At 37.9% G+C, this 26,439-nt stretch overlaps 1 protein-coding gene across 8 annotated transcripts in view; it reads right to left on the bottom strand.

Moving 5' to 3' along the window:
* The window catches only part of LOC135170415 (teneurin-m), a 138,590-nt gene that overhangs the window by 9,643 nt on the left and 102,508 nt on the right, over window positions 1-26,439 (bottom strand). For 2 of the 8 annotated variants that reach the window (XM_064136205.1, XM_064136206.1), the window contains exons 2-11: window positions 10,870-11,049; window positions 8,566-8,650; window positions 6,719-6,882; window positions 6,431-6,586; window positions 3,977-4,266; window positions 2,963-3,584; window positions 2,476-2,811; window positions 2,042-2,249; window positions 1,204-1,230; window positions 119-335 (exon numbers count right to left, since the gene is read on the bottom strand). In XM_064136205.1, coding sequence (XP_063992275.1) covers window positions 119-335; window positions 1,204-1,230; window positions 2,042-2,249; window positions 2,476-2,811; window positions 2,963-3,584; window positions 3,977-4,266; window positions 6,431-6,586; window positions 6,719-6,882; window positions 8,566-8,650; window positions 10,870-11,049 — 2,285 coding nt within the window. The other 6 variants (XM_064136204.1, XM_064136207.1, XM_064136201.1 and 3 more) reach the window with 6 other exon arrangements.

Raw genomic sequence — 26,439 nt, forward strand, 5'->3', positions numbered from 1 at the left:
AAAAATGATTGACTACCAATTCCCGTAAATTTGTTCCCCCCATACAAAAGAAAAAAAAATCCAGATGTTTTTTTTTTTCGAAATTTTTCTACTCCTCCATTTGGGATGATTGAATTACCTCGTTCCATGGTACGAACACTATGTGGGCCTGTGGTTTGAATGGCGATCTTCCAAATTGAAGTGTGACAGCACCGCCACCATTTACGAGCAGATCGAACCAGCCGTCGTCCCTTGTCAGGGTGAACCCTTCGAGTGGTGTACTGGTACTGACTCGCACACCCATCAAACCAGTTCCAAGTGACGTTACCACACGTCCACGTACAACTGCCGATCGGCTATTAAAATGACAATTGATATATATTAATTGTTTATTATTTCTTGTCCATCGATTATTTTGCTTTTGCACAAGAAAAATAAATGTAACTACTTTCTCGTTGTGCGCAATAACTACGAAATAAGCGAAATCTAATGATCACTTTTAAAAAATGTCTGAAATCTAATCAACTCTGAATTTGAATTACCAATGAAATCATTACCAAATATGAAATTACATTTTTGAAAAATATCTATCACTTTGGAAAATTTTCTCGATTGTGTCAAAGACGATACATGAATTATTATGATCCTGATTTGATGTCATATACACGATTAACACAAAGTATATGAAGCTCAACATAAAACTTCACGAAACACAACGTAGGAATCATAAAGTAACTAAACCATGCAACGATTAGGTGTGTAAACAATGGCCAGACGACACGTGAAACAAACACGACTCATATCCTCGTCATTAATTGCGAAAATTCTTATTAAAACCAATAAATAACAATTAAGTTCAAATCATTTGAACGGAGAAAAATGACGATCGACACAGAGTCATGCCACACAGATAGTGAAAAATGTTAAAATGAGAGAAAAATAATACTTCAATTAATTTTTCTCATTTATTTACAAACACATATACGCACACATACTTCCTAATCATAAGAATTTCACTTTCATAAAAAATGTATGTTCTTTATCACTTGGATGCAGGAAAATCGAGTGAGTAATGCATTAAGCGGACTCAGTTTGTCGCTTCAAAAATATTTAAAATAATACAAAAAATTCAAAAACGAAAAAAACCCTCGACGCTTCTTCAATAAAAAAAAACTACGAGCTCTTTTGCAATCATTCCCACCGTATCATCGACGGTTTTCTTACCTTGTATTGAAGTGATTCCAGAACACACTGACCGAGCAGCACGGATAAAACAGAGCCCAGTTAAAATGTATTTCTTTTCATTCATTTCGATTTTTTTTAATTCGAAAAAAAATTAATTCAAAAGAATAAGTGGGTTTCAGAAAAAAATCTATTTTCTGAACAATCCTCCATCACTCTGATATGTTTTTAAACACAAAAAAGCGCGAAATTTATGGTACATTCACGCAAGCTTCACTCAAACGGACAATAGAATAAAATTAATAAACAACGTATGTATATCTCACTTTCGTTGGAGAGCATGAGACAAAAGTCAAAAGAATGAAAAAAAAATGAAGGAAAACGATGAAAGTAAAAAAAAAACTTCAAAGATGGTTAAGGGATATGATTAGGTGCGGGTAAACACTCTCGCGCCACACATATATACGAAAACATATGTACAAAACTGTTGGGATGTGATTGAAACATGGGTCACAACAACGCATGTAGATTTGTTAAATGATTAATTGTCAATAAAGTTTATCCTTTCCATTCCATATCTCACTGTATCGTCTCAATGGGATACGTATTATCGATTTAAGACAAACAAGTGTTGAAACAATCGAATAGAAGACATTACATGATTCATTACGTGTTACCAAAAATTGTTATGTGTAGTTTCGATTAATATAGAACAATCAACACTTTTAACATCCTCTCAATATTTAATAGACGTAACTGCACGCAAATGACTGATATCAGGACGAACGATAATTTCGATTAGGATATTTAACATCATGGTTTATTTTCAATGGTTCAAATACTAATGTGATGGGAATTAATATCACAACTTAACTCTTACCTTTCGTTAAATGTTTCTTGACGTGCGTAATTCTGAAGACTTCCCTCGTCGATTAAAAATTTCATACGCTCGAAGAATGATGCAGTTATTGCTGGTGGTTGTTTACGAAGAAGTATGTCAATTGGCTTTGGAGCTGAGACACAAAGCTGACTACCTTTGCAGGCATGATTTGCACAACATTCGGGGTCAGCACAATCGATGAGACCATCTACAATTGTTTACAATTTTTTTTACATTTTCCGTCCTCATTTTAATGCCAAAGATTTCTCAATTTCTCAGTAAAAAAAATAACGAAAAAGAATTGAGTTTGAACAATTGGGAGATGAGCTAGAACTTCTTGTCCGAAATGTTGAGTGTTAAAATAGTCTGTAATTCGTTTCCTCTGTTATTTTTTGAAGGAGAAAAATCGGTGTCAATAGTACAGCCAAAATTACCTCTATCATTATCCTTGCCATCATTGCAATTTTGTTCCAACAAAACACTGCAATCTGTACCATCCCATCCATCGTAACACCGGCACTCCCACTGTGCATCGACATTAACTCTACACTGTCCATGACCTGAACAGGAATTTGGACATCCCTCCATGGTACAATGACGTCCATTCCATCCAGTGACACAAAGGCATGTACCATTTTTGCACTGTCCATGCTCGTTACAACGTGGATCACACTGTTTCAGATTACAGAGCTCACCTGACCAACCAGGAAGGCAATCACAGGCATTGTCGACACAGTGTCCATGTGGTCCGCAATCCAAATCACAGAGTTCTGACGGCAACGAATGAAAAAGAAAAAAAAAATTGTGGCCAATTAGTTTAGACATATCAATGGCAGAGGACGTATTAAAATTCAATTAAATTGAATTATTTTAATTATTTAATTCTATAGATTCAGAATAAAAAATAAATTTGAAATTTACCTTTAGAACAATCATCACCAGACCACATGGGTTCGCAATGACAGGTCTGACTTTCAAGATCGAAATTTCCATGTCCACTGCAATCAGGCAAACACTGGAGTGCTTCTTTATCCATTTGACTGCAGTCAGCCCCCTTCCAACCTTTCTTGCATATACAAGTGCCCTCAGCACAGAAACCATGACCAGAGCATGTTGGATGTGGACAATCAGCTTCCTCACAAAATTTACCCTTGTATCCCCTAACACAATTGCACTTTCCATTAGTACAGTGTCCATGTCCATTGCAATCTGGTACTTCACACTCATCGTGTCTCAGTGAGCACTCTTTGCCCTTCCATCCAGGATTACACTGACATTCACCATTAATGTATTCACCACGTTGGCTACACAACACTGGACAAACACTCTCACTGCAGTCTTCACCACCAAAACCAGGATTACACTGACAATGACCAAGGAGACATTCACCTTTTCCACTGCAACCATTGGGACAATTATGAGTCATGTCTTCGGCAATTACAGCTATAAATGAGACTTCCTGGGGATCACCATCGTCGTTGTAAAGAGACAGAAACCAATGACCTGGTTCCATGTAGTGAGTTACTTCTTTCTTTATCGAAGGCTGAAAAATTCAATAATTTTTATTTTTAATACTGGCATAAATAAAAGGATGTAGCGAGCATAGGGTGATGTTATAGAAGTTTCTTCGTCATAAATAAATTTATGGCCTACGTTCAAATGGTCTCAGGTTAATACATTTTTCTTCACTTTAGAATAATTTTCACTAGTTGTGCTGAACTATTCTGTATAATTCTAAAGTAAAATGTTTTTCATTTGGAAAAACATTTTACGAGGAATAATTTATCGCTGAAATATCATTTCGGTTCACCACTTGATTATACGGCCATTGGTGTAATTAAATAATGTAAAAAAAAGGTAAAAGTAAAGTGAAAAATGGAATGTGGATAAAAAAAAATGAGTACGAAAATAAAAAGAAAAATACTAGGCACATACAATGACACTAACATGGGAAGCCCGGGTTGTTCTCGCCTTGAATCCACTGAGTACTTCCAGAAGATCATACTGAGTGTGTGTTGGTAAGGCATTTCTTCTCGCATAGACACCGATACTTGCACCCCGAGGGATATTGTAATCAAAGCGTACGTAGGCCGCTTCGGATTGGTAAAATTGCATGTTCCAGTAGCTGTAGGCTGGTATTTCTTTACCGAGCCGTTGACCGAGACTGACTTGAGCAAATGTCGTACCATCGGGTGGGAATGACCTTGCTGGAAAGGTCCTTGCACCTGAAAGTTTTTTTAAATTCGCCATTTAGCATTGTGGATTGGATTTTATTGCAAGCAATTCTCGTTCTCTCGTTCACAAAGTCTTAAATGACATTCATTGATTGAAAAATTTGAAAGGCTATTATTTTGACCAATGTCTTGACTCATGAATTAATGAAAAGCTCAATGATCTTCTGAAAAATTAATCTGAACTCTTTCCAACATTTAAAAATTTTAAAAATTCAATTTGAGTATTGGGTGAGAGAACGAGATATAATTAAAGGCGAAATATAAAACGGTAATGCAGATTTGCAGATAAGCACAGGTATTTATGATTGTATTAATAATTTCTCACGTTTTCAACAATTACCACACGCACCATGCAATTTCCCCATTAATCACTCCACCTAAAAATTACCCAACGCAAATGTTAGAAAGCAGCAAGAAGCTCGAGCCCATGCAATTAATGTTTTTCACTCGACTGAGGGAAAAAAAATTGTTGAAAATTCTTGGGGAACGTCGACCTCACCTTCGAGAATAAGAATAGTTGGCTCTGGGGGTAGTGGAGTAGTACAAAAATTAGCATCAGTGGTGCTACTCATTCCCTCTGAAATTGTTTGACCATCTTCAGTGGTGGAATCACTACTATACCCTTCGGTACTCGAGGAATACTCTTCAGTGTTAGTCTCACTGGTTCCATTCAGCACCTTAAAATTTCTTCTATCAGTTCCATCATCATCGATCTCCTCATCAAGACTCGTCTGATTGCCATCAACTGGAAAATTATCCCACTCATCAGATGACGAATCCATACAAGGACACGAACATTCACATTCACCACCACCCCACACTGGTGGTGGTTGGACAGGTGGTTGTGGTGGTGGTGGTAGATGTACCTCTAAAGCCTCATTAGTTCTCTGTAGCTGAGCAGGACCAATGTTAATTCCAGGAATGATGTTATTAGGATTTCCATCGTTTGGTACAGAAACTGATAGTACGTAGACAGGTTTTGTAACTGACAATCGATCCTCTGTGGCGATTGAAATGTTAATGATCAAACGATGGGAATTTTGATCGACTGATAGATGATTCGAAGGCACATCAGCATTGCTTCCACCATTTGTTAGTACTTCATGATTGTTAGAATTTAATATAGAATTAGCATGCTCCCAGCCATAAGTGCCATGTGAGTAGTCATGTGGAACCATTGGTACGACCTTCGGAGATGGCTCCGGTGGAAAAAGTTCATTATCGATGAATTCATGATCACGAAAACGTCGATTGAATTCACGAAGAAAGTCTTCGTCACTTCCCTCCTTCATAATGACACCCAAATCTTCCTGAGAGAGATCTTTGTAGTAAATTGATGGCTCCTTAACATCGTTCGTCATGAAATTTGATCCGACCTTTTCCTTGTCCTTTGGTTTCGCTGCATTGTATACATTTTTCTTCAGCATTGTTGTCGATTTTCCTTCGTTTAGTTTCACAATCTCAACTTCCTCATCGAAACGAGTAAAAATGGGAATTGGATAGTCTTGCTGAGGCTCTTCAGACTTGTCGATTTGTTGCGGAGGAACTTCGATATCCGACGTTGATAATTCATCGGGAATTTCATCAGTTATCTTCAGGATGTTTTCCGACGTAACCTGATCGATTCTGTCTGCCCACTCGACATTCAACTTACCTGAATTATCATGAAACTCTTCAAAATTTTCCTTCACCAGAGAAGACTGCGACATTTCTTCATCTTCTAAGTCACTTACTCCCGTTGAAGTTTCAATATCAATGTCAGTTGTTAATGGGACAGAAACCTGAGAAGATTCTTCTGTAACGTCTTCGTAAAGTTCACTAATCCCAGGTACCTGAGTTGTGGTTTCATCGTATAACGTAACAACATCAGTATTTTGTAAATTTTCGGTAGTTTCCGAACGACGAGACGAAAAATCATAAGCATAAGATACAGAAACACTAGAAGTACCATCACCAAAGTTAGTAAAATCACTGGACTCATCGTGTACACTAGAAACTGATGATGTTTCACCAGTTATTCCAATACCATCACCATCATGCATTATTACATCAGCCAAACTACTTGATTCTTCATAATTATCAATGTGCGAATTATCATGCTCATTTGTGTCTCTACGTTTACGACTGTAGAAGTCGAATATATCCAGATGATTACCTCCAGATGATGGCGTCCTCGAGCGCCCTGGTGATGACGTTGAGGATGCTGATGAAGAATTTTTGGATTCTGACGGTGTCTTACCATCTCCATTATCACCAACTAGGACTGTACAGGCCTTGGTTCCTTGATACGACCAGTTCACTATATTCGAAGCTTGAATTAAAATAACAGGACATTTCGTTATGGGAGGGATTTTTTTATTGGGGATAACTTAGTAAATCATTGCAGTATTAATTTGTATTTTTGTAATAATAAAATCGGATGAAAAATATAGAAAATACTCACCAGCTACGTATGTGAGAGCTGCTGTGAGACACAGTGAGACCATTATAACTACTATTGCAATTAATTTCCAGCTACACCAGTCAATTCCCTTGCGAAAATGGCATCGAATACTTTGCCTCCTCATTGGAATCATCGATGGTGCATGACCATATGGTATTGGTACCCTGTAGGACAGAAATTGTTAGAAACATTGGTTGATTTACACGACATTCATAGACAGATTATATTGCAAATTGTGTTGGAATCTGCGACAAAAAATCATCCAATCATCTTCAACCCACATTATTATTAAAAAAAAATCCCATTTCTTCGTTTTTAAATTTACGACGCGGTATCGTTAACATCGGAGATGCCATTGGGTTCGGAATGTTGATAGGACAGCAATAAAAAAAATCACGTTCTACATAAATATTTAGTCTCAGTAAACGCTTCACAAGAAATAATTCATGTTCCACGGTGTTTCGAAGATTAACAACAAAAAACATTTGTCTTAATGCGTTTCTCATGGTTCACAACACTCTCAGGTGCCCGCGGCTGTTATGATCTATCTTTATGATTCTGAGCTGCATGAGGTTGAGCAGACGTGGGTGTTTTTACTCCTGCATCGGTTGGAGGTTCAAAAACCGTTTCTAATCGTACCAGACATCCCAGATGGTAGTACTTAAACCGAACACATGTAGATATGGATGGGAGATGTGTCTCAATCGGTTGAATGGCATCGAAAGAATGATTTACGATTTCGTTTGCTCTTCTGGTTTTTTTTTACTTTTCATTCAGTTTCACTTTTTTTTGGCACTCGAGAATTTCGTCATTGGATTTTAAGATTTCTAAATAATGTAAGTCATTGTTGTCTGAATAAAAAACTTGGATGAACAAAAAAAGATAAGCGAGGATTTTTCTTATTATTCTGGGCTTGAATCGTGTGTATACACCCACGAAGCTAGTCCGGAATGATGGAAGTGTTTACACTCGTCTTGGAATGATTGCCAGTGGCTTTAGATGAAGAGGGAGTCTAACCATAATATTTGAACGAGATAGACAGATAGTTGTAGTTTACTTGACGTCCACACTTGCGGAAGCCCCCCAAAAAAAGGGAAATACTTTTTTTTGACTTGTAAACACTCAATTAACGATTTTTGTTTCACGAAATTTGAAAAAAATCTCTCATGAAGAATTTGAAAAACTGTCTTGTGCGAACTATTACAGAGGAAAATCTGTTTTTCCACTCTCACGCCGAATTTACACAATGATTTACGTTTTTCAAGATTATTTGTCTTCACTACTGTCAAAATGAAGGGCCAGAGAGGAGTCTGAGATTCTGGGAATTTTTTTTGTTCATTTTTTCCTCCGTATCAAAGTGTCTGGTTTTTTTTTTTCTCTCTGACTACTGTAGATTTCTTTCATCGTACGGTGGGGCCAGTCCATGGGGTCTTAAGGGACCAGAACCACACTCTCAAGGGCCCTCAAGATGAATATTTCTAAGGACCGTTGGACATATTCAAGAGTCCGACCGATTTTCCACAGTAAATTTGGAACGTCTCTGTGACTTTTCACAATTTCTCTGTTCGTAACAAACAACTGGGATACCGTTTACGCATTGTATTATTCAACTGCATGAATGAATGAATGATTCATGGGTATACGTCAAGTTCATTCAGAATTCACGGTGGAATTTAGTGAATGAAATGGCAGAATTTTTTTTTTTCAAGTATCGGGCACAAATGTCATTGTCGGTTTAAGGGAGAAACCGTTGCAATTTTTCGTCTCCTTTTTATCTATTGATTTCAAAGTGAGTGTGTCACAAGTGTGTTATGGTGATCGATTGGAGTGAAAGTGATTCGTCTTACCTGTCCATGTTGTTCTGAAGTTCGACTTTTATTGGACTATTTCCCGTCGACTGATGTTTGTTGTTATATTCATTCTTCGGTGTTTCTGCAACAAAAATCAAAATATTCGATTTATAGTCTCTAAAATTGATAATTCCTGAATTTATTATGGGAAAAATCGCAAAAATTTTATGAATTTTCTCTTTCCCTGTTCCATACATTTTTACTAAATCAATCAGACTTATTAAAAAACCAGGAACAACCCATTTCACATTGATTCAAAAATAAATCCAGGAAAAAGTATTGTCCCTGATTTTGACCTGGAGAATTGCAGCTATAAATCACTTAATGGGTGCCAATTACAGTCGCAGTCCTCCAGGGCGCGACCGCTCTAATTCGATTCCATCGGTCCTCTTCCAATTCTTCTTCTTCCTTTCTCAAGGGAGAGTACAGAAATAAAACCACCGACTAAAATGACCAAGTTCATTTTCTACTTTAAAAAATAGAAGACGAAAACTAAAAAAAGAGGGAAAAAAATAAAAAAATAAAAAATTGAAGTTTCGTGAGTCCCTAAACGTCTCGATCACGGATATATTCTTAAACATCGTAATAAGTATAGTCTACCCTCGATTCTTTCCTTTAGGGCAGCTCACGGACACCCGCAATTAACGTAACGCTGTTTTCTCCTTTCTCTCTCTCACCCACACACATATATATACACTCAGTGAGGGATATTACGCGAAATACTTCCCACGCCTTGCGAAAACGACTTGGCAATGGTTGGTTTGGCGCGAGCGAGTGTATTCCTGCTTGTGGATGGTTTGATGGGCCCTGGAGGAAGCCTAAACAAAAGCCCTTACGACGTGTGTATCGACCCCAAACCTGAAAGCCCCCATGTTAATGTGTTTGTTCTCTTTGGAAAACCCTCAGAGTTCGTTTCCCCCTCTCACTTGCGTAATTACATTCGAGGAAGTGCGCTGGAACAGCTCGTCTCCTCGATTTTAGCTTGAGAATCCTTGTGGTTACACCCGTTGTATCGAGTTTGAAATTTTAGACCAATGAATCATAGGGGTTGCATCGATTTACCGTTATTTTTTAACGAGAATAAATTTTTCAACTTTAATTTTTCAACAATAAATTAAAATCTTGTTGAATTGAAATCACCCCCTCGATCCTCGGGTACTTAACCACAGAAATGTCATTCTCCAATTTTTTTTTTGTTGAATATATTAAGGACACTCGGTAGGTGGAGAACAGTATTATAAGTCAGTGTCATAACTGAGAGTCAATAAGTTCAAGGAGGGATCGTAAATCATTTTGTGTAAGGGATCTCTTCATTTTTTTTTTTATTCGACAGTCTTGAGGACACTCGCAGATGTCGGATTCTGGGGTCTTTTCGAGTGCAACGAAGGCTATAAACTCGACTTTTCCCACCCATTTTCTCGGATCATTTACCATTGTATTTCTTTCACATTATTATTCCTATTCTCAGATACATACAAACAGCGGAATGATAAAAAAAAATATTTATAAATTCGAGTCAATTTTTTATTTCATAAAGTTTAAACGTTTTTCAAGCGGTGAAATAATGATGTTTGTGGAAGATAAAAGAAAAACGTTTTCGAGGAATACAGTAATGGAGTTGGGTATCCGAGGAGCTGGGACCTCTGTTTCTTCAGGATAAGATAAAACACGGGATGATGAAATAAAGCTGTGGGAAAAATATAAAAAAAAGAGTAATAGGGAGAGAGAAAGGAGAGAAGAAGGCCCATGGGGACTCTTTCTAGGTTGGATTGAGGGCTACTGCATGAGTATATATGTATATATATATACGTTAGAGATAAGAAGAGTTCTCGAGTTGCTTGGAATTCCCTACGCGATGCTATACACGCCCACCAATTCTCTTTGCAAACGCACCCTCATCAAAGTCGTCAAAGGATACTGAGGGGAGAGGTATTTTTCATTGTTCCACCGTTAGAACCTTTCGTTTGTCTCGTTTTCCAGTATTACATTAAATCGAGAATGTACATATTTTTCTGATAAAATTCTTTCGCGCAAAAATGATAATAAAAAAAAAATGAAAAACTATTTTAAAGTAACTCCACCCTCAGGTCGTCATTTTATCGACCAGGTTACACTCCTCCTGAATAGTTTCAGGTGCCATAGATCCAATGTATGTAATAATGTATATTATACTCATGTATGTAATTACTGGACTTTTCGATCAATAAATTTCGGAAAGGGCTCGGCAGACTGTCAGCGACGGTTGACATTTTCCCAGATTTTCTCGAAGTATTCTTTTCATATTAAAAAACTTGTACTCACTTATATTATAAAAGTTACCCGATGGGGTCCGTACAAGACAGGAGGGCTCAAGATCCGGATCACGTTCGTGTTCACTCGCTGCGTGGCTTCCTGGTAGTCTTCCGTTGAGTCTGCTCATTGTAGGATTACGAGGTGGCACATCGGGCGGTCCCCTAGGTGCCGTGTTATCCAATAAACACCCTGAAATCATTCAATAATATCGAAAAATTATTTTTAATACTTTTTCTGGTAAAATAATAACCCAATAAAATTTTCCAAAGTCCCTCAACCCTTAAACCACCCAAACAGAAATAAAAGTAATAAAAAATGTCGATTTTTTTGGTAGTAAAAATTACGTATCATCCCCCTAACTTCCCCTAATTCCATAATCGATGAGTGCATTGTATATTTTTCGCTGTGCAAAAATGTCATTCATGAGTCGTAGTTTCATCTCATTATTTGTAACCCACAGAACTACCCCCCGCAGCCACTAGAGTTAACTTTGCGCAAAAAAAAAAAATCAGGATTGGGATGTATAGACACAAAGCCACGAGGATGATGGCACGAGTCTCATCCCCCAGTCAAGGAGGACATCTCGAGGACGGTAACCATGAAATTCCCAAGAAAAGTAATTCCATAACGTCGAGTGTCAAAAGAATACAGTACTTCAGTCCCTCAACTTTGAGGGACTGTAAAATTTCAAAAACTGTCCGATGTCTCAAGTGTCTTCGACGCGGGTGGTGGTGTCTCCCGCCCCTAACCAACCAACAAACCGATTGTGCCACGAGGGTTGTATTGTATCGTAGACAAAAATGTAGAAGTGCAGAGGAAGAAATTCACAACAATAGCTTTCATAGTCATTCGAGTGGGAGACAATGAATGTATTTATTTGTTGCATTTACCATGTCTCAAAGGGCCCGAATTCTTGGAGAGAAAATCCCCAGACCTGTATCGATTTCACGAAATTGTCTCGGATTTAAGGCAAACATTTAACCCCGAAATCGATAAACTGTTTTTTCCTTCAACAAACCCTTTATTTTCGCTGTGCGCTTGGTCGACCCAATCTTTCTCCACATACCCAAAATGCACTAGGATTCGTGCTTGTTTTTACTTCTTTTTTTTTTTACGATCCAACTTTACCCCGGACAAGTTTCGGCACCGGGATCACTTCTCCCTTGGCCATTCGTTACCTTTTTTTTTCGGGAGAGAGGGAAACGAGTGGAAAAGTAAAGGAGGAAAAAGAACGAAATATACGCGAAACGGGAGGCAACTGACTTGGAAGTTGCTCAGGATCACGTATACTGGCTATGCATCAAATTCGAATCGCTGTGAGGATTGATGTCCGTTGGGAAACATGGGGTGCACTTGGGTTTACGAGTTCGTAGCAGATTGTTGCCTGATTTTGGAGAAAATTTATTTGCAAAGTTACGAGGGTATTATATGATACAAATTTATTCGCAAATTAGGAGACATTTTTTTCAGTGAATAACAATTCCACAGGTCACTGAACATACGGAAAAATTATATACGTATAAATTACAAAAAAAAAATATATAAAATACATACATATATATGAGGTAAATAATTTATAAGAAATTGTTTCTACACTTTCCATAATTTATATTGAACAATTCTTTGCATTTGAACTTAAACCGAAAATTTCCTTCGAAATTGTCATCTTCCACGATGACAATTCCATTCTTTTGTCATCCATTAACCAAACTCAACTTATAAATTTCTTTTCCTCCGGCAAATGGGTCAAGCCATTGTACCATCTACCCCTTTAGCTCCCGAAAAATCCAAAATCTTCGTAAACATCTGTTTTCAGATAATTAAACTGCGGAAATGACTCAAGACTTTGCCAGTCCAGTGGCTCAACGTTAAAAAAGAAATTTATTTTTCCAGCTGACGTACCTCGTTGAAATCAGATCATCGAAACGATTTTTCACATCGTTATTCTTATTAATAGTTGTGAATCCACAGGCGGCATTATTGTAACCAAAGAGTACCAGACAAGGTTTACGTTTCAAGGCCCATTCTCAAGTCTTGGTCCCCCCCCCTGTCCCCCGTCGCCCCTCCCCCGGGTAAACCATTAAAGGGACCCAATGCCCACGACAAAAGACGATAACCGTGCGCATCGCTCTTGCGTCGAATTATCCTCGGCTGGTTGGTTTCGTTCAGCTCAATGCATTTTTTTTTTCTCCTTCTCTCCATCTCATTCTTTTTCTTTTGGCTCTTGAAAAGAGGAGCCTTGTTGTCGCACCCGGCCGCGTAATGGATGCGCACACCCATTCACATACACATCATAAGAAATAACGTAACATAATATCTATTCCCAAATAGGTCCAAGAGCCCATGTCTAATGGAATTTATTAGAGAAAGAGAAGATGAAAAAGGTCGAGTGTTGTTCGTTTGTTCGCAAAGTGTGGGCCCTTCATTTTTCGGGGAAAGAAAAAAAAAAGAAACTAGGGGCGGTGAAATGCTTATTCCACACCTTGACACTCGACTTTTTCATATTAAAACCCGTGCGCAACAATTCAAGAGCATAAACGATTGTGGCCAGAGTCATTTTCACGTTGTATTCACTGTTTTTTTTTTTATTCTCTTGGACAAATCATGACAGTAAATGCATGAGAAAAATGTTTCTCGACCATTCACCCAAAATGTTTCTTTTTGAAAAATATTTGGGGAGAGGAATTGGTTTCATTCATGAAGTGAAGAAGGTGAGGGTTTTTAAAAAAATGAGAAAAAGGACTCGCGAAAATGTGAAGGACGAATTCATTTTTTTTACCCCCAATATCGATATTTTTTTTTCATTAAATTGCACACTAACATAGGACACATTATTTCTTTTATAAATTGACTAAAAACAATAGATTTGAACAATCGATCGATTCAAAACACTAGATTTCCCATGAACTTCAAGTGAATCGACATTCAAAATTATTTACCCCTGAATTAGTACTTTTCATACTTAACATCTGAGAATTTCCGAGTGATCCCTGAGTCAACTCATCAAGCTTTCATCCGTAATTAATATTTCACTCAACTCCACAATTAACAAAAGTCATCAACGTCTTCACCTCACCCCATACCTCTGTTGATAAGTGTCGAGGGGATGAAGCGAGTGTTGAGAGAGTTGTTGAAGACGATGAGCAAGGAGAAGTGGAAGGGCTCAGTGTAAATTTACCAGATCCGTACCCTCCCTTTAATTTTTTCCCTAACACCCTCGCATAACGGTCTCGTTAAGAAATTTTTGTCTCCAAATGAGTCAAGCTCCGACTCGAGTGTGCGTTTCGATGTTTCACGTGAGGGGGATATCATCAGAGAGAACAATCTTGAAATTTAAAAAAAAAAAATGCGAAGGGGGTCAAGAGGCTGCGGCGTCACGGAGAAACGGGACAAAGGGCGAAACGAGTTTAATTGGAAGTTGAGCAGAGAACAGGGAGGCCTTTCACCCCTAATAGTGTATATTCGAGTGTAGTGATGATGGATATGATTGATAAAAGTACAAAAGTGAAATACCGATGGAGTGGGTGGATCTAGAGGAGATAATTAAGATAAAAAAAATTAATTAGTGAAGATATTAACACCTCAATCATAGGTTGACGTGTTCACAGAAAAAAAAAATTATTTTTATCAAATATTAATTTAATTCATAGACTTTACTTTTTCAAAATTATATTTCTTCGTTTGAGCCACTATTAGGGGTTAATTAAGGTTAAAACTTACCCTGGAATCAACCACTTCGATCATACCCCACCCCTCCAAATTTCCGGGATCATTTTTTAAAATAATCCCGAGTGTGTCCCAATGGCCCTCGACTCTCCCCAGAATTTTTATAACTTTACGACCTTCGTAATGATCGATTCAGCTATCTGGACCCTTCCCTAGACCTCTCCCCTCCCGGAAAAAAATCCCATTTGCAATTGATAAAAAAAATCGCTTGACTATCCTCCCGAAACGAAGGATGACCTGACAGGAGAAATAATATTGAAGTGAAAAAAAATCTACCGGAAGGGTCATCGAACCCTCAGGTAAATTTACTTCTCATGAAAACATCGATAATAACAGCAATCGCAAGGTGCAACGATGTGGGAAAGACATTTTCGCCCACACTGTGTGTGGAAAAAGAGAAAGGTTGAAAGGGTTCCGGTTTTTTTTTTTTTTGCGAATGGCAAAACGGTATTTCGCCCACACTTGGCCGACATGTATACAATTTCATTCATCACGTAAAAATTGTTTATTTCTTTTTTTCATTGGCAAATAAATAAAAACAATGGACTTTAATCTCTTGCATGAGATTTTTCAAGCGATTGTGAGAACGTGGGAGGAAATATATTTCTCAATATTGCGGTAAATTGATGGATTATTATTACTGAATAGCAACAATGATAGATTACACCAACACAAAAACTATAATATTAACAATCATATTTGTTTCGAACAAACGTCCAATATTTTCATTCAAATTTTCGTCAGAAAAATATTCGATTAAAATGATTATTTTTTACAGTTTAAAGAACTCGTTCAATTTTATTTCACTTTGTTAACTTTTTCGAGACATTGAATTGACAACAAACTAAGTGACAAACATTAGACAGATGATTGATGTGACATCCCAAGCATTCTTTCATTTAAGAAATTATTCTCGCTCAATCAAACTCACCACACAGATAATCAAAGAGAAAAAATAAAGAGAAGAAATTCTATGATATTTAGTTACAAATGTTAGATGTCAGATAAAATGTAGAAAGGAGATATGGTACATTGAAGACGCTGTTATCTCTATAATAATATAAAAAATGACTAGGAGAGATTGTAACTCGGAATATACGCAATATTATTCCTAAATCGGTGAGTTGATGGTGGATATTAAGCTGCGATACTGATCTTGAAAACGTAATAGAAGATATTGGATTATTTTTTCTCCCAGATACCATCTTGATTTAGGATATTAATTAAATGTCTATTCAACGAGATAGTGGACCCACGGGGTCGTTAAATGCCCACCAACATATCCTGATTTGAGGAAGATAGTTTTTTTTTTCCCTGAGAGACGGCACGTGCCACAAGATTTTATCCCAAAGTTTGAAAATATTTTCACTCGTTCCAGGAGATGCCGAGGGAATAAAATTCAAGTGGACGAGTAGAATCAAATGGAGGATAGAAAATTCTTGAATTAAATTATTTCTATAAAGGCGATTTTAAATGACAGATAAAAATCAGTATTTACATACATTACGTTTACATGTCCCTACACATCTACATTTTTTTCATGTTCAATCATTAATCAATGTGATTATGTAAAATTCATTCTCAATAATACGAATATTTTTTTATGATTTAATTCCCTAAAATCTCAAAAAAACTAGTTATCCATTTCTCTCATTTCTCTCTTATGTAATGGAATAGTAATTTTTTTTTTCCACCCCGATTATTAATCACCCGTCCCATCCATCAGCCGCAATTGGGTATTCAACGTAATCCGGCGTTAATTCCTAGATTAACTTAACTGAAGAAGCGAGGATGAGAGAAAAAGAAAATAGTCGTATTTTTCCCTGATATTATTTTCCCCTTTGGTAACGTCGTAGAAGAGGCCGAAATAAATCCGTTGAGCCGAGGTTAAGATCGATGCGTCGGCGGGGGCCGTCGTCAAGGGAGAGAAGAAGTAAGAAAGGAATGAGGGTGAGGAAAAAGGATAGAAGATAAACCCCCGTGCATTTGGCAGGTCGCGGATATTGGATAGAGACTCGAGGACGAAAGCGTTCATCGTATGGGGGGGAGGAGGGGGTGAAAGAGTCCTTTCCCGGTTTTTGAGGGTGTGTATTGCCTTCCTTCCCTTCGATAAGCGTCCCCCCTCGAATGAAAAAAACCTCCATCACCACCAAATTCACGCCCATTCGACTTTCCCAGCAATTAGATCTCAGACGCTTGTTATACCCGAGAATCAATCGATAATCGCACACGTGTTTGTAATCTCAAAAATGTTTAATATATTTAATTTTAATTGATTTTCCGGGTAAATCAATAATCGAGGAATCAAAATAATTATTTTGTCTCGGAGAATTTCACCACTTCGTAATTCTCTTTCCAAAAATATTTCGGATGAAAATCACTTTCTTTTAATTATTTGTTTGTCAATCGGTCCAATTGTTTTTGAAATAATTTTGTTGCTCACCCCCAACCCCATATGAACATATTCTCTATGCTGATGATACCAACTGTCAGAAGGCTTGGATCCACCTCCCTCCATACTGCTTATGTAACACTAGAATACCCCCTTAATCTTCTAAACTTTTGTTTTCACAGTTGCACTCAAATGACAAATTTCCCCTGTTCCATTAATTAAACATATTTTCACAGCTTTTGAAATAATTTTCCTCTCAGCAACCCTATTTATCGTGATTTTCGTAAAAGCAGGTGCACTCAGTCGTGGAGCTAAACAGAGTGTCACTTGCACTGTGACACAAACCCTGGGAAAATATCAAAGGAAAACGGAAACCCTCGAAAAGGCCCCTTAAAGGCCCAACTGTTTACTCTAATCGATCCCGTTTATTTTTTCTCACTCCACCTCTCACAAATACTCGAAGGAAATTCTACCGGGCCGTGACATTTTCAACTTCCCTTTAAAATAGGGAGAAAAAAACCTCGAAGAATAACTTTCCCACAATAAAATGAAAATATTTTTGAGTTTCGAGAATAATCACAAGTAATTGGAACACAAGAGCGAATAAAAAAAAAATCCGGTAAATTAAATTCCAATAATTTCATTGTGCAATACGAAATTGTATCATTGTTCATCCTCGTGAAAATTTAAATTCATTAACAAACTAAAAATCACTCGCGAGGTGAATAACTTTTGATTCAAAATTAGACGTGAGAATCGACACATTACACTTCATAATATTATTGTTTCCCTTTCTGTAGCTAAACCTCGTATTTCTCAGAAAAAGTATCACGACCAAAATACTATCTCCATTCATTCTCTCCCTCTATTCCACTATCCAGAACAAAACAATCAATTAAATACAAAACAGTCGAACAGTTTTTTGTATTCATCCTTCATTCGTTCGGCTTTAATTTTTCAATAAATTGGAAAACCCCCACAATCTCAACGAACTTTTATTAAAAATAAGAAGACATGAGAACCGACTCATTACACTTCACAACATTATTTTCTTCTCGATACCTAAACTGCCTATTCCCCAAAACAATAATTATCGCAACCAAAATTCACTTTCCCAGCCCTCCAATTCCGCCGCAATAAACGCCCGTAATCAATTTTTCATTTTTCCATTAAATTCCAATTTCACTGGCCAAAACAAAACTGCATTCCCTATTTCATTATGCAAATTTCCTCCCACCCCGGCCACACTGATTGCTCTCCAATATTCCCCCAAACCCCCCGTTTAATGTTAAAAAAAGCACGAGTGAAAAAAGCACGTTAAAAAATGGCAGGGCGGTGAGATGAAAAAGAAAAATGAGTGAGGAGCGACATTTGGAAATGTCAGGGTGAAAAATGCCACCGGATAATAGTGCCCCTACCGAGAGTATATGTCTGTCTCTCTTCCACACCAAAATTGTACAAAACGTAGCACTTTTGGATTAAAATCCCTCACACGTCACTTCATCAAAATTGAATAAACGAAAAAAAAAAATATATACTCATCACTTGTCACAAAATCACTGGGGCCTTTTTTTCTCTCCCCATTCAATGTCAATGACCTTGAATGGTAATTCTTTTTTTTTTAATTAAAAGACTAACCTCTACCACCACTGTAGCAATACGTGTACTCGTTGTAATCCATACAGGGACGTTTAAGTAATCCCTCGTCCGGCACTAGATCGAGAAGTGCCGTTGGATCGCACATCTCCGAATCGCACATATCACTGTTCATCAGGACATCGAGATCACCATTATCGATATCAAAAGCCCGGGGTATCACCTCACTCTTTAAAAAATCCACCAGTGTATTCACTTTAAAAAAAAAAATTGAAAATCCTCGACTCAAATGAGAGGTCGAATCCCTCTCGTTTTTAATCGATTAAAATCGCAAAATCCAGTTGCGTATTAACGACATTAACGAGTGGGAGACAGTGAGCCAGCACCAATCTCGAAATCACGAGTAAAGATTCGATTTCCGTTTGTAAATTGGGAGAACGAATTTTACTTTATCGAAGAGAATCGAATTGGAGAAACGAGTGGAAAATGTACCGCACGCCTGCGCGACCGGCGATAGACTGACGAGAAACGACGATGACTCCCGACACTGTGGCGACCAGAGCTTCTCCAGAAGGGAGAGGGTGAGTGTGCGCGTGTGTATGTGTGTCGGTGCGGATAGTAGTGGGGGGAAAAAGGGAGAAGAGTAATATCGAAGTGCAGGGGGGTAAGAACGATAGCTCGATCGTGCGGGAGAAGGGAATAACCGGGGCAAAACGAGAAGTGGAGGAGGAGATGATGTGGGGAGAGTGGGGAGGGCGTAGGGTGGGGGGATGTGGACGACAGCCGGTCCTCGAGGATCTTAGGGCACCCACAACTCCTGCGGTGCTGCAGCGGAAGGGACAGGTCGCAGTTAAATGTCTGCGTTTTCTCAGATTTTTGCGAGTGAATTATCGTGTAGTAATTTAATAAAATCGTAGCACCGGTGCGTTCATACGTTTAAATGACAAATAAATTAAACAGACAAAGTCATCAGATGTTTCAATACATATTTTTCAACCGAGATTTTTTGCCAATGGGTTGTCAGCTCGAATCAGTTATCGATAATCCATCGATACACAGACCATTGCTCCCAGCTATTTGTATAAAATTTCTTATCCCCTCTCAGTTCAGCTAATGATTATGAAAATCATTGCATAAATGAATTTATGGAGACATACCCTGCTGTCGAAATTTATTACATTGATTTGTTTTGATGTTGAAATGTCCAATTTGAGTTCGAATGTCTATGTAAATGTATGTAATTTCCTTGAATTTTAATATGTCAACATTGATTTCTGGTATTTGGTATCAAATCGCAGAAAAGTAGTTTGATAAATCATAATTTTGTAATCGTTTTCGTTACCCCTTTATGCCAAGAGTGCACTCAGCGAAGTCAATTGATTGCCTTATTTGGGGTTAAAAAAATGGTGGGATTACTAACAGGTGGCAGTTTTTTTTTATCTATCATATTAATAGAAACAAATAGATTCCTGTCATTTATATCCTGAAGGTTCCACTTTATTTTAAATTCCCACACAGATAAATATCTCCATTGATCTCTTAAGATATTGGATGAAGGTTCTACTCTAACCGAATTTAGACATGATTTGCTTAAAAGGATCTGCGTACTCCTTTTCTTCCTTGAAAGAATAGCGCCTTCCCTGTAATTCGACCCTTTCTGCCCTTCATTCCTTTCTCACTCAGCCGAAAAATAAATTAAAAGGGATGATAATGATCTCCACATTCTTCTGAAAATTACAGGGAAAAATCACCGAATCCTTCTACGGAGACCAATATTCCGTAAAAATTACAATTAAAAATGATAATTAGTCGAAGCCTTATCAGGTTTGAATACCACTAAATTCGTGGATATTGATAACATTCTAAAGTCAACGTCTTGATTAACACGCAGGTCCACTCTGCAGGGCTATCTCGCGTTTCAAACTCGAATTTTTTTTTTTCATTACCTAATTAAGCTAATGCAAGTGCGTCGAACAATTAAAATAATCGTTAATCGAATCTACCTTTGTTGGTTATTGTCAAATAAATTTTATAAGAGGGATAAAAAAAAAATTCGATGAAATTATGCACAACATCTGATACTATGGTACTCTATGTTTATGTTACTTAGCGTCAAGAGGATTTAAACAGATGTGGGAGGTAGGGGGAAAACGGGATTACGATCCAGTCCATAAGTATACACATGTTCGCGACATGGGCAAGATATTCATGAGACAGTCGTCGGTCGTCTCCAGGGCGCGGCGTTGCACGACTCGTGAGAGTGGTCCTCTGGGACATACCGCGGAGAGCATCACTGTATTATGGATGGCAAATGTCGAGAACTGCAGGTGTTTCGTAATGCCAATACAAATCGACAAGTTTTTGCATCAAATACCTCACGTTTACCGGAGTCATAAACATGTTAACATTTGAGGTGTCATTAGAAGCCAACTTTGCCGGTGGAACAATTTTTTGTTTTTATTTTTAACGAAATTTGTTGCAACTTCTTGCGAGAACTTACAACCCACCATCGCCCGCAGGCACTCACCCAATTATTTGCATTTTTTAATACATAATAATTATTAATATTAACAAATAAAAAATAATCATCCCTAACATCGTCGCCTTAGTATTGTTATCATTGCCAGTGTTCTTTATGGATATGATAATTGGAAATTATTTTTTTTTGTGAAAAAAAAAAAATAAATATTTCGTACGAATGATTGACTGTTAGAAATTAAAAAATTAATTTCCGGAAAATTTCAGATGTCATTTTTGGGGAGTGAACGACTCACTGGAATATTTATATCTTCACTAAAAATTCAGTATTTCATGAAATACCTGAATCCACGAATCACCCTGAGTTCCCATATTTGCTCATCCACGTACAACCTCTGCTCGAAAATTGCACCAATTTTCATATTTATTTTCAAGCTCGTTAGTGCGAGTACTCCACAGTGAAGGAAGAGGAGAAATAACTTGCGTCAATAAAAGGGTAAAATTATAATTTTAACAATGATACTTCTGTTCCAGCTCGCGATGAGAATAAAAACGAGGGGGAGAAAGAAGGGATGTACAGGGGGGAGAAGAGAAGTGAATGCCGCAAAATGCTCTTTCGCCCTTCTCCATGCCGACGTGAGCTCGTTACATCTGCATACGCGCGGATGATAGCTCAGTAAATTGCGGACCTTCAGGCGATGGCCCTTCCGTTCAACTTTAGCATATATAGTTATATATACAAGAACCATATAACACGTAGCCATTCGTGGTTAGGTCGTTTCGTGGACTTATTTTAATGCTCAACACTGCCCACAGCACCATCCTGGCCTAACCCAAACGAAATTCTACATTGTTCACGGAGTGGAAAGGGAAAAGAGAAAAGTCCTGGATGAGGAGGGCTGGGTGGTGATGTTCACCAGGACCAAGGTGTAGGGCCAAGTGGACAAACGTAGGAAGAGGTTATAATGTTCAGTGGTGCTCTATTTATATCGTTATATGGGGATTTCTCGACTGTGGTCATATTCTATGGGGTTTGGACGATTCACTGGTGTTTAAGGTTCTCGTGAAAGTAGGATTTATGTGGCTGTGTAGGCGTTGTATCTAATGCCAGTACTGGCTTTTCAGTTGTCATAACATTTATGGAGGTATTACGATAATAATTTTTAATTATTATTATCGGGGAATTATAGTTTGATCGCATTTGTGGTGAAGCTTTGTTAGATTTTTTGTTTCTGATTTGCGATTCAGTTGATTATTATTTATATTTTTATTTTACATCTTGTGGTTATTATTATCGTGACAATGTAAGATATTTAAAAATAATCGAACTCATCTCTTAATTTTGTTATTACTTTGACGACAATGAACAGCTGGGGGACAGTTACATCAGTCGAGGTTGATAATATCAGTCTGAAGAATGAATTCTGGATATTAAAAAAAAAGAGATCTCCTGGTGACGCTTTTTTTTCTTTTTTAGTTCCTGAAAAGAATGGAAAGTAATCCCCTTGGATTTTCCGGGGTGTCTCTTAAAGACGGATTTGCGAGGCGAGTTTCATCGCCAGAAAGGGAATGCCGAATAGAGCGAGATGGTGATAGGAAATTGGTCACAAAGACCCCCTTCCAACCCTCCCCTCCCCTCCCTCTCCCTTTCCCATCACAGTGTACATTCAGGGTAATGCGCATTACGTATACGTAGATCTCAAATTCGATTTGACTATATACATCGGAAGCGATGAATGGACGATGGGTACGTGATGTAGCTGGAAGTTTCACAAGATTGGGAAAACGTCTGGGATTACGGGCAGCCGAAGGAGAAGAGTGAGAGTACAGTGATGGTAAAAATAAAAAAAATATAAAAAAAAAAAAAACGAAAAAGGTTTAAGTCGCCAGATGGTGGGCGCCCTCTCTTTCACCTTCTCTTCTTGCGCATGAATGTTTGTGCGCAGGTATAGAGGAATGTCTTAAAACATACGTATGTACCTTTTTTTTTTTTTTTCGTCTTCGAGTATCCAAAAGGTAGGTGGAACATCTGAAGATGGGGGAAGTGAGATAAACGGGGCAATGGGGTTGAATTTCGACTCGTAAAAAAAAAAATGAGAAAAAGGGTGTGTGAAAGAGGCTCTTCTCATTCGGTCAATGGATACGAAAGAAATTGTTGGGAGAGAAATCTCGTGGAGGAAAAAAACATTTATGAAAAATAAAAAAATAAGGAAAATTATGTGACAGGTGGGGGTGAGTGATTGGATATTCTGGGTATTTTTATCTGGGGGTATATTACGGTGGTAGTAATAGTTCAGGAAATTACCAACGGTTATCTGGTTTTGCCACACATCCGATAGTCAATCATATCAACCGAGACGATTAATTCGAAAGATAATAATCTTTTTTTAAATAGAATGACAAATAATCACGAAAAAAATTCTCTCATGACTTTTCATCCCACCGGATTAGTCCATTCATTTTTTTTTTCTTTACAGAAAGGGATGAGAAAAAAAAATGTCACCGTCTAATTTTATTTTCCTTCTCCCTTTTAATATCGAGGGCTCATTCTTCGCGAGGAATTATCAACCCCGTGAGGTATGTAACTGCGTCTTAACCCTTCTTTTTTATATTTTTTTATTTTAAGGCTTAGAAGAAGAGGACAATGGAGGATTTGTGACGATTCTTCTCTAGAATTGAATTTTTGGAGGAACCAGAGGAGTTTGAAGACCGGAAAATATTGAAGGGGTGTGCCATACGTCATTGGTAGGAGTTCCTGTTCTTTACTGGAGGTCCACCGGGGTAGATGGTATCTCTTCGGTTTATACGTAGCAAAACGAGTTCGTTGAGCCGGTGTTATCTCAAGTGTGGACGAAGGGGGGGGGAGGGGGTTGTTCCGGCAGACAACTTTGGTTGGATACAGAGTGCATCTATAGCCCTGTACGGGTGGTCGACGAAATGGGAATAGCCACGAAAAACCAAAGACACTTATCTCAGATAAAAAAAAAAAAATGAGAGTAAAAATACCAGGAAAGTGATTTTTTTTGCGAGGGGTTAGAGGGGAGGGCAATAACCTATAGATCGACCCAAATTAAACTATTGATTGATAGTTAATTACTGTTTAATTATTGAGTAATTGATGATCATTTATGGGGTGATGAATATTTTTAAAAATGAGGTTTTCATTTCTATCGTTAAAAAAAAAATAATAATAATAATTCGACGTTTTACTCGTCTAAAAATACTCCGTTTCTGAATGGATGAAAGGAGTCACAGTCACGGACTGGTGTAAAGTTTATTGGTGAGGTAGAAGCCCACTGGTAAAAGCCAGAGAAGGGGCGGTAGTGGATCGTCGATGAGTCGATGAGAAAGCAAATCACGTATGCAGAACACGACACACAGACATACGAGGTTGTTTCCTGTCGAGGAACAATATTTCCATCCAATGGCACGTCGTTTAACTTCGGCTAGACCGTGACTGAAGGATCGAATTAGCGATTTCATATGTGAGGGATATCATAAAAAGTCTAACATCAAAAATTGAAAAAATAAATTAATTTTCGTGAACAATTGATCATCAATTTTCAGGATCGTGACACTGAATGCGATTTTGGGGGATAAAAAGGGTTGATCTTGCAATGTAAATTGAATGTCCCGAGAATTTATGGGATGAGCACAACAGTCAGACTCAAATTGGTGATCATAAATATTTTATGAACTGATTTTAATAGAAATAAATATCTTATCAGGATCCGGTAGTTGAGACCATTTGGAAAAATCATAGGTACAGTATGAAAGTATCTATTTGTGACGCAGATGTGACACTTATCTGACGGTAGAAACCACTTCCGTCATAACCCGAGTGAATAATTAATGGCATTTCGATGAACTACCGGGGGTAAGAGCTACCAGGGTCTGATAGTGGTGTATTTATAGGATGGAAAATGTGAATTCTATTGGATCAAAGGTTTTCCAATAGAGGAAAATCGAGAGAAGGTGAGGGTATATATGGATATGAACTGTGGATGATTCTCGTTGAGGTTTTTAAGGGGGAACATAAGATGATTCAGCTGAAATTCTGATGGTTCCCAAGCAGGTTTTCATGCGGATGGATGAGTCATTGTTTTCCGATTTTCAATTTTCTATTCATATCCTTAAAAGGTATGTGAATCCATAATTATTTGTGGTTCATTAATTCACTGAAAATATCATTATTATTAATATATTCATGCTAACTAACCGAATTACTATTGATCTGGGGGGGAGGAGGAGGAGGAGAGAAGAGGGAAGACCGAAAAAGGATGTCAACGAGAAGTTGAACGTTTCCACGAGCAAATGAGGTTCAAATTATTGATCCGCGGATTTTTTTAAACTTGATATTTTGGTATGAATGAACGTCTGGGATACTAGGGACCATATGCCGTGGCTCGGTAGGACCACCAGGGCTCATAAAAAAATACCAGTAAAATAAATCCTCAGGGTCAAATATCCTCAGGTAACTAGAGACTTCAAAAAAATTTACTGAAATTTTTTTCTCACGAAATTACAAACTAACAACGAAAGAATTGAAGTTTAATTAACATTTAGAAATGCCTCAGGGTTGTTCCTCATTGATCAATATGTAATCACCATATGGTCAAGCTGGAGGCGGGAAATTCAAATACACCCCGCCAAACGTACCATCAATCTCGTAAAATTCAAAACACGAACAATTGCAATTTCACATTCGGTGACAGAAATCAATAAAATATATGAAAAAAAACCACATCCATTTGTTGGGACTATCAATAGAATATAATCTGTCCGACAACCCCCTGTCTCACGTGCGAAAATCATCATAAAATAGCGGCCACTACGTGCCCCCGCATTTCGTAAGAATTATCCTGAAAGTGGTTGACGTTGTTACCCAAAAACCATGAAAATGGGGAGGAACCAGAGAGTAAGAGAGAGAGAGAGAGAGTAATATAGAATTTATCCCCTGGGATGCGTAGAATAGGGTCGTGCGCACGATTTTCCATGGCTGGGGGGTGAAGAAGGGGTGGATGGGGGTGTAGGGGTACAATGGGAGAATGTGCTAGGCAGTCAGCCGGGTATATCGGTCGTCCCTGACAGTCCAAAGACTCACCAAAAGGGGAATGAACGAAAGTGTGGGCGAAAAAAAAAAAAAAAACATTAGCATAATCGGTAGAAAGAGGCTGCCGGCTAGGGAACTTGTAAAAGGTAAAGAGAAGAGATCACAAGGTGAGGGGGAGAGGGGGTGGCAGATGAGGTGGTTGTATACGATGGAGATTTAGCTGTGTGTATGTATTAGTGAATAATGGATAAGATGTACGGCAATGCGAAGGATATATCCTACGGTGTACCAACTTCCACCTTCGAGATTAGCATCTCACTTCTCTCTGGGATCC

Source organism: Diachasmimorpha longicaudata, chromosome 17, assembly GCF_034640455.1.
Source record: "Diachasmimorpha longicaudata isolate KC_UGA_2023 chromosome 17, iyDiaLong2, whole genome shotgun sequence".
In the NCBI taxonomy this organism is placed as follows: domain Eukaryota; kingdom Metazoa; phylum Arthropoda; class Insecta; order Hymenoptera; family Braconidae; genus Diachasmimorpha; species Diachasmimorpha longicaudata.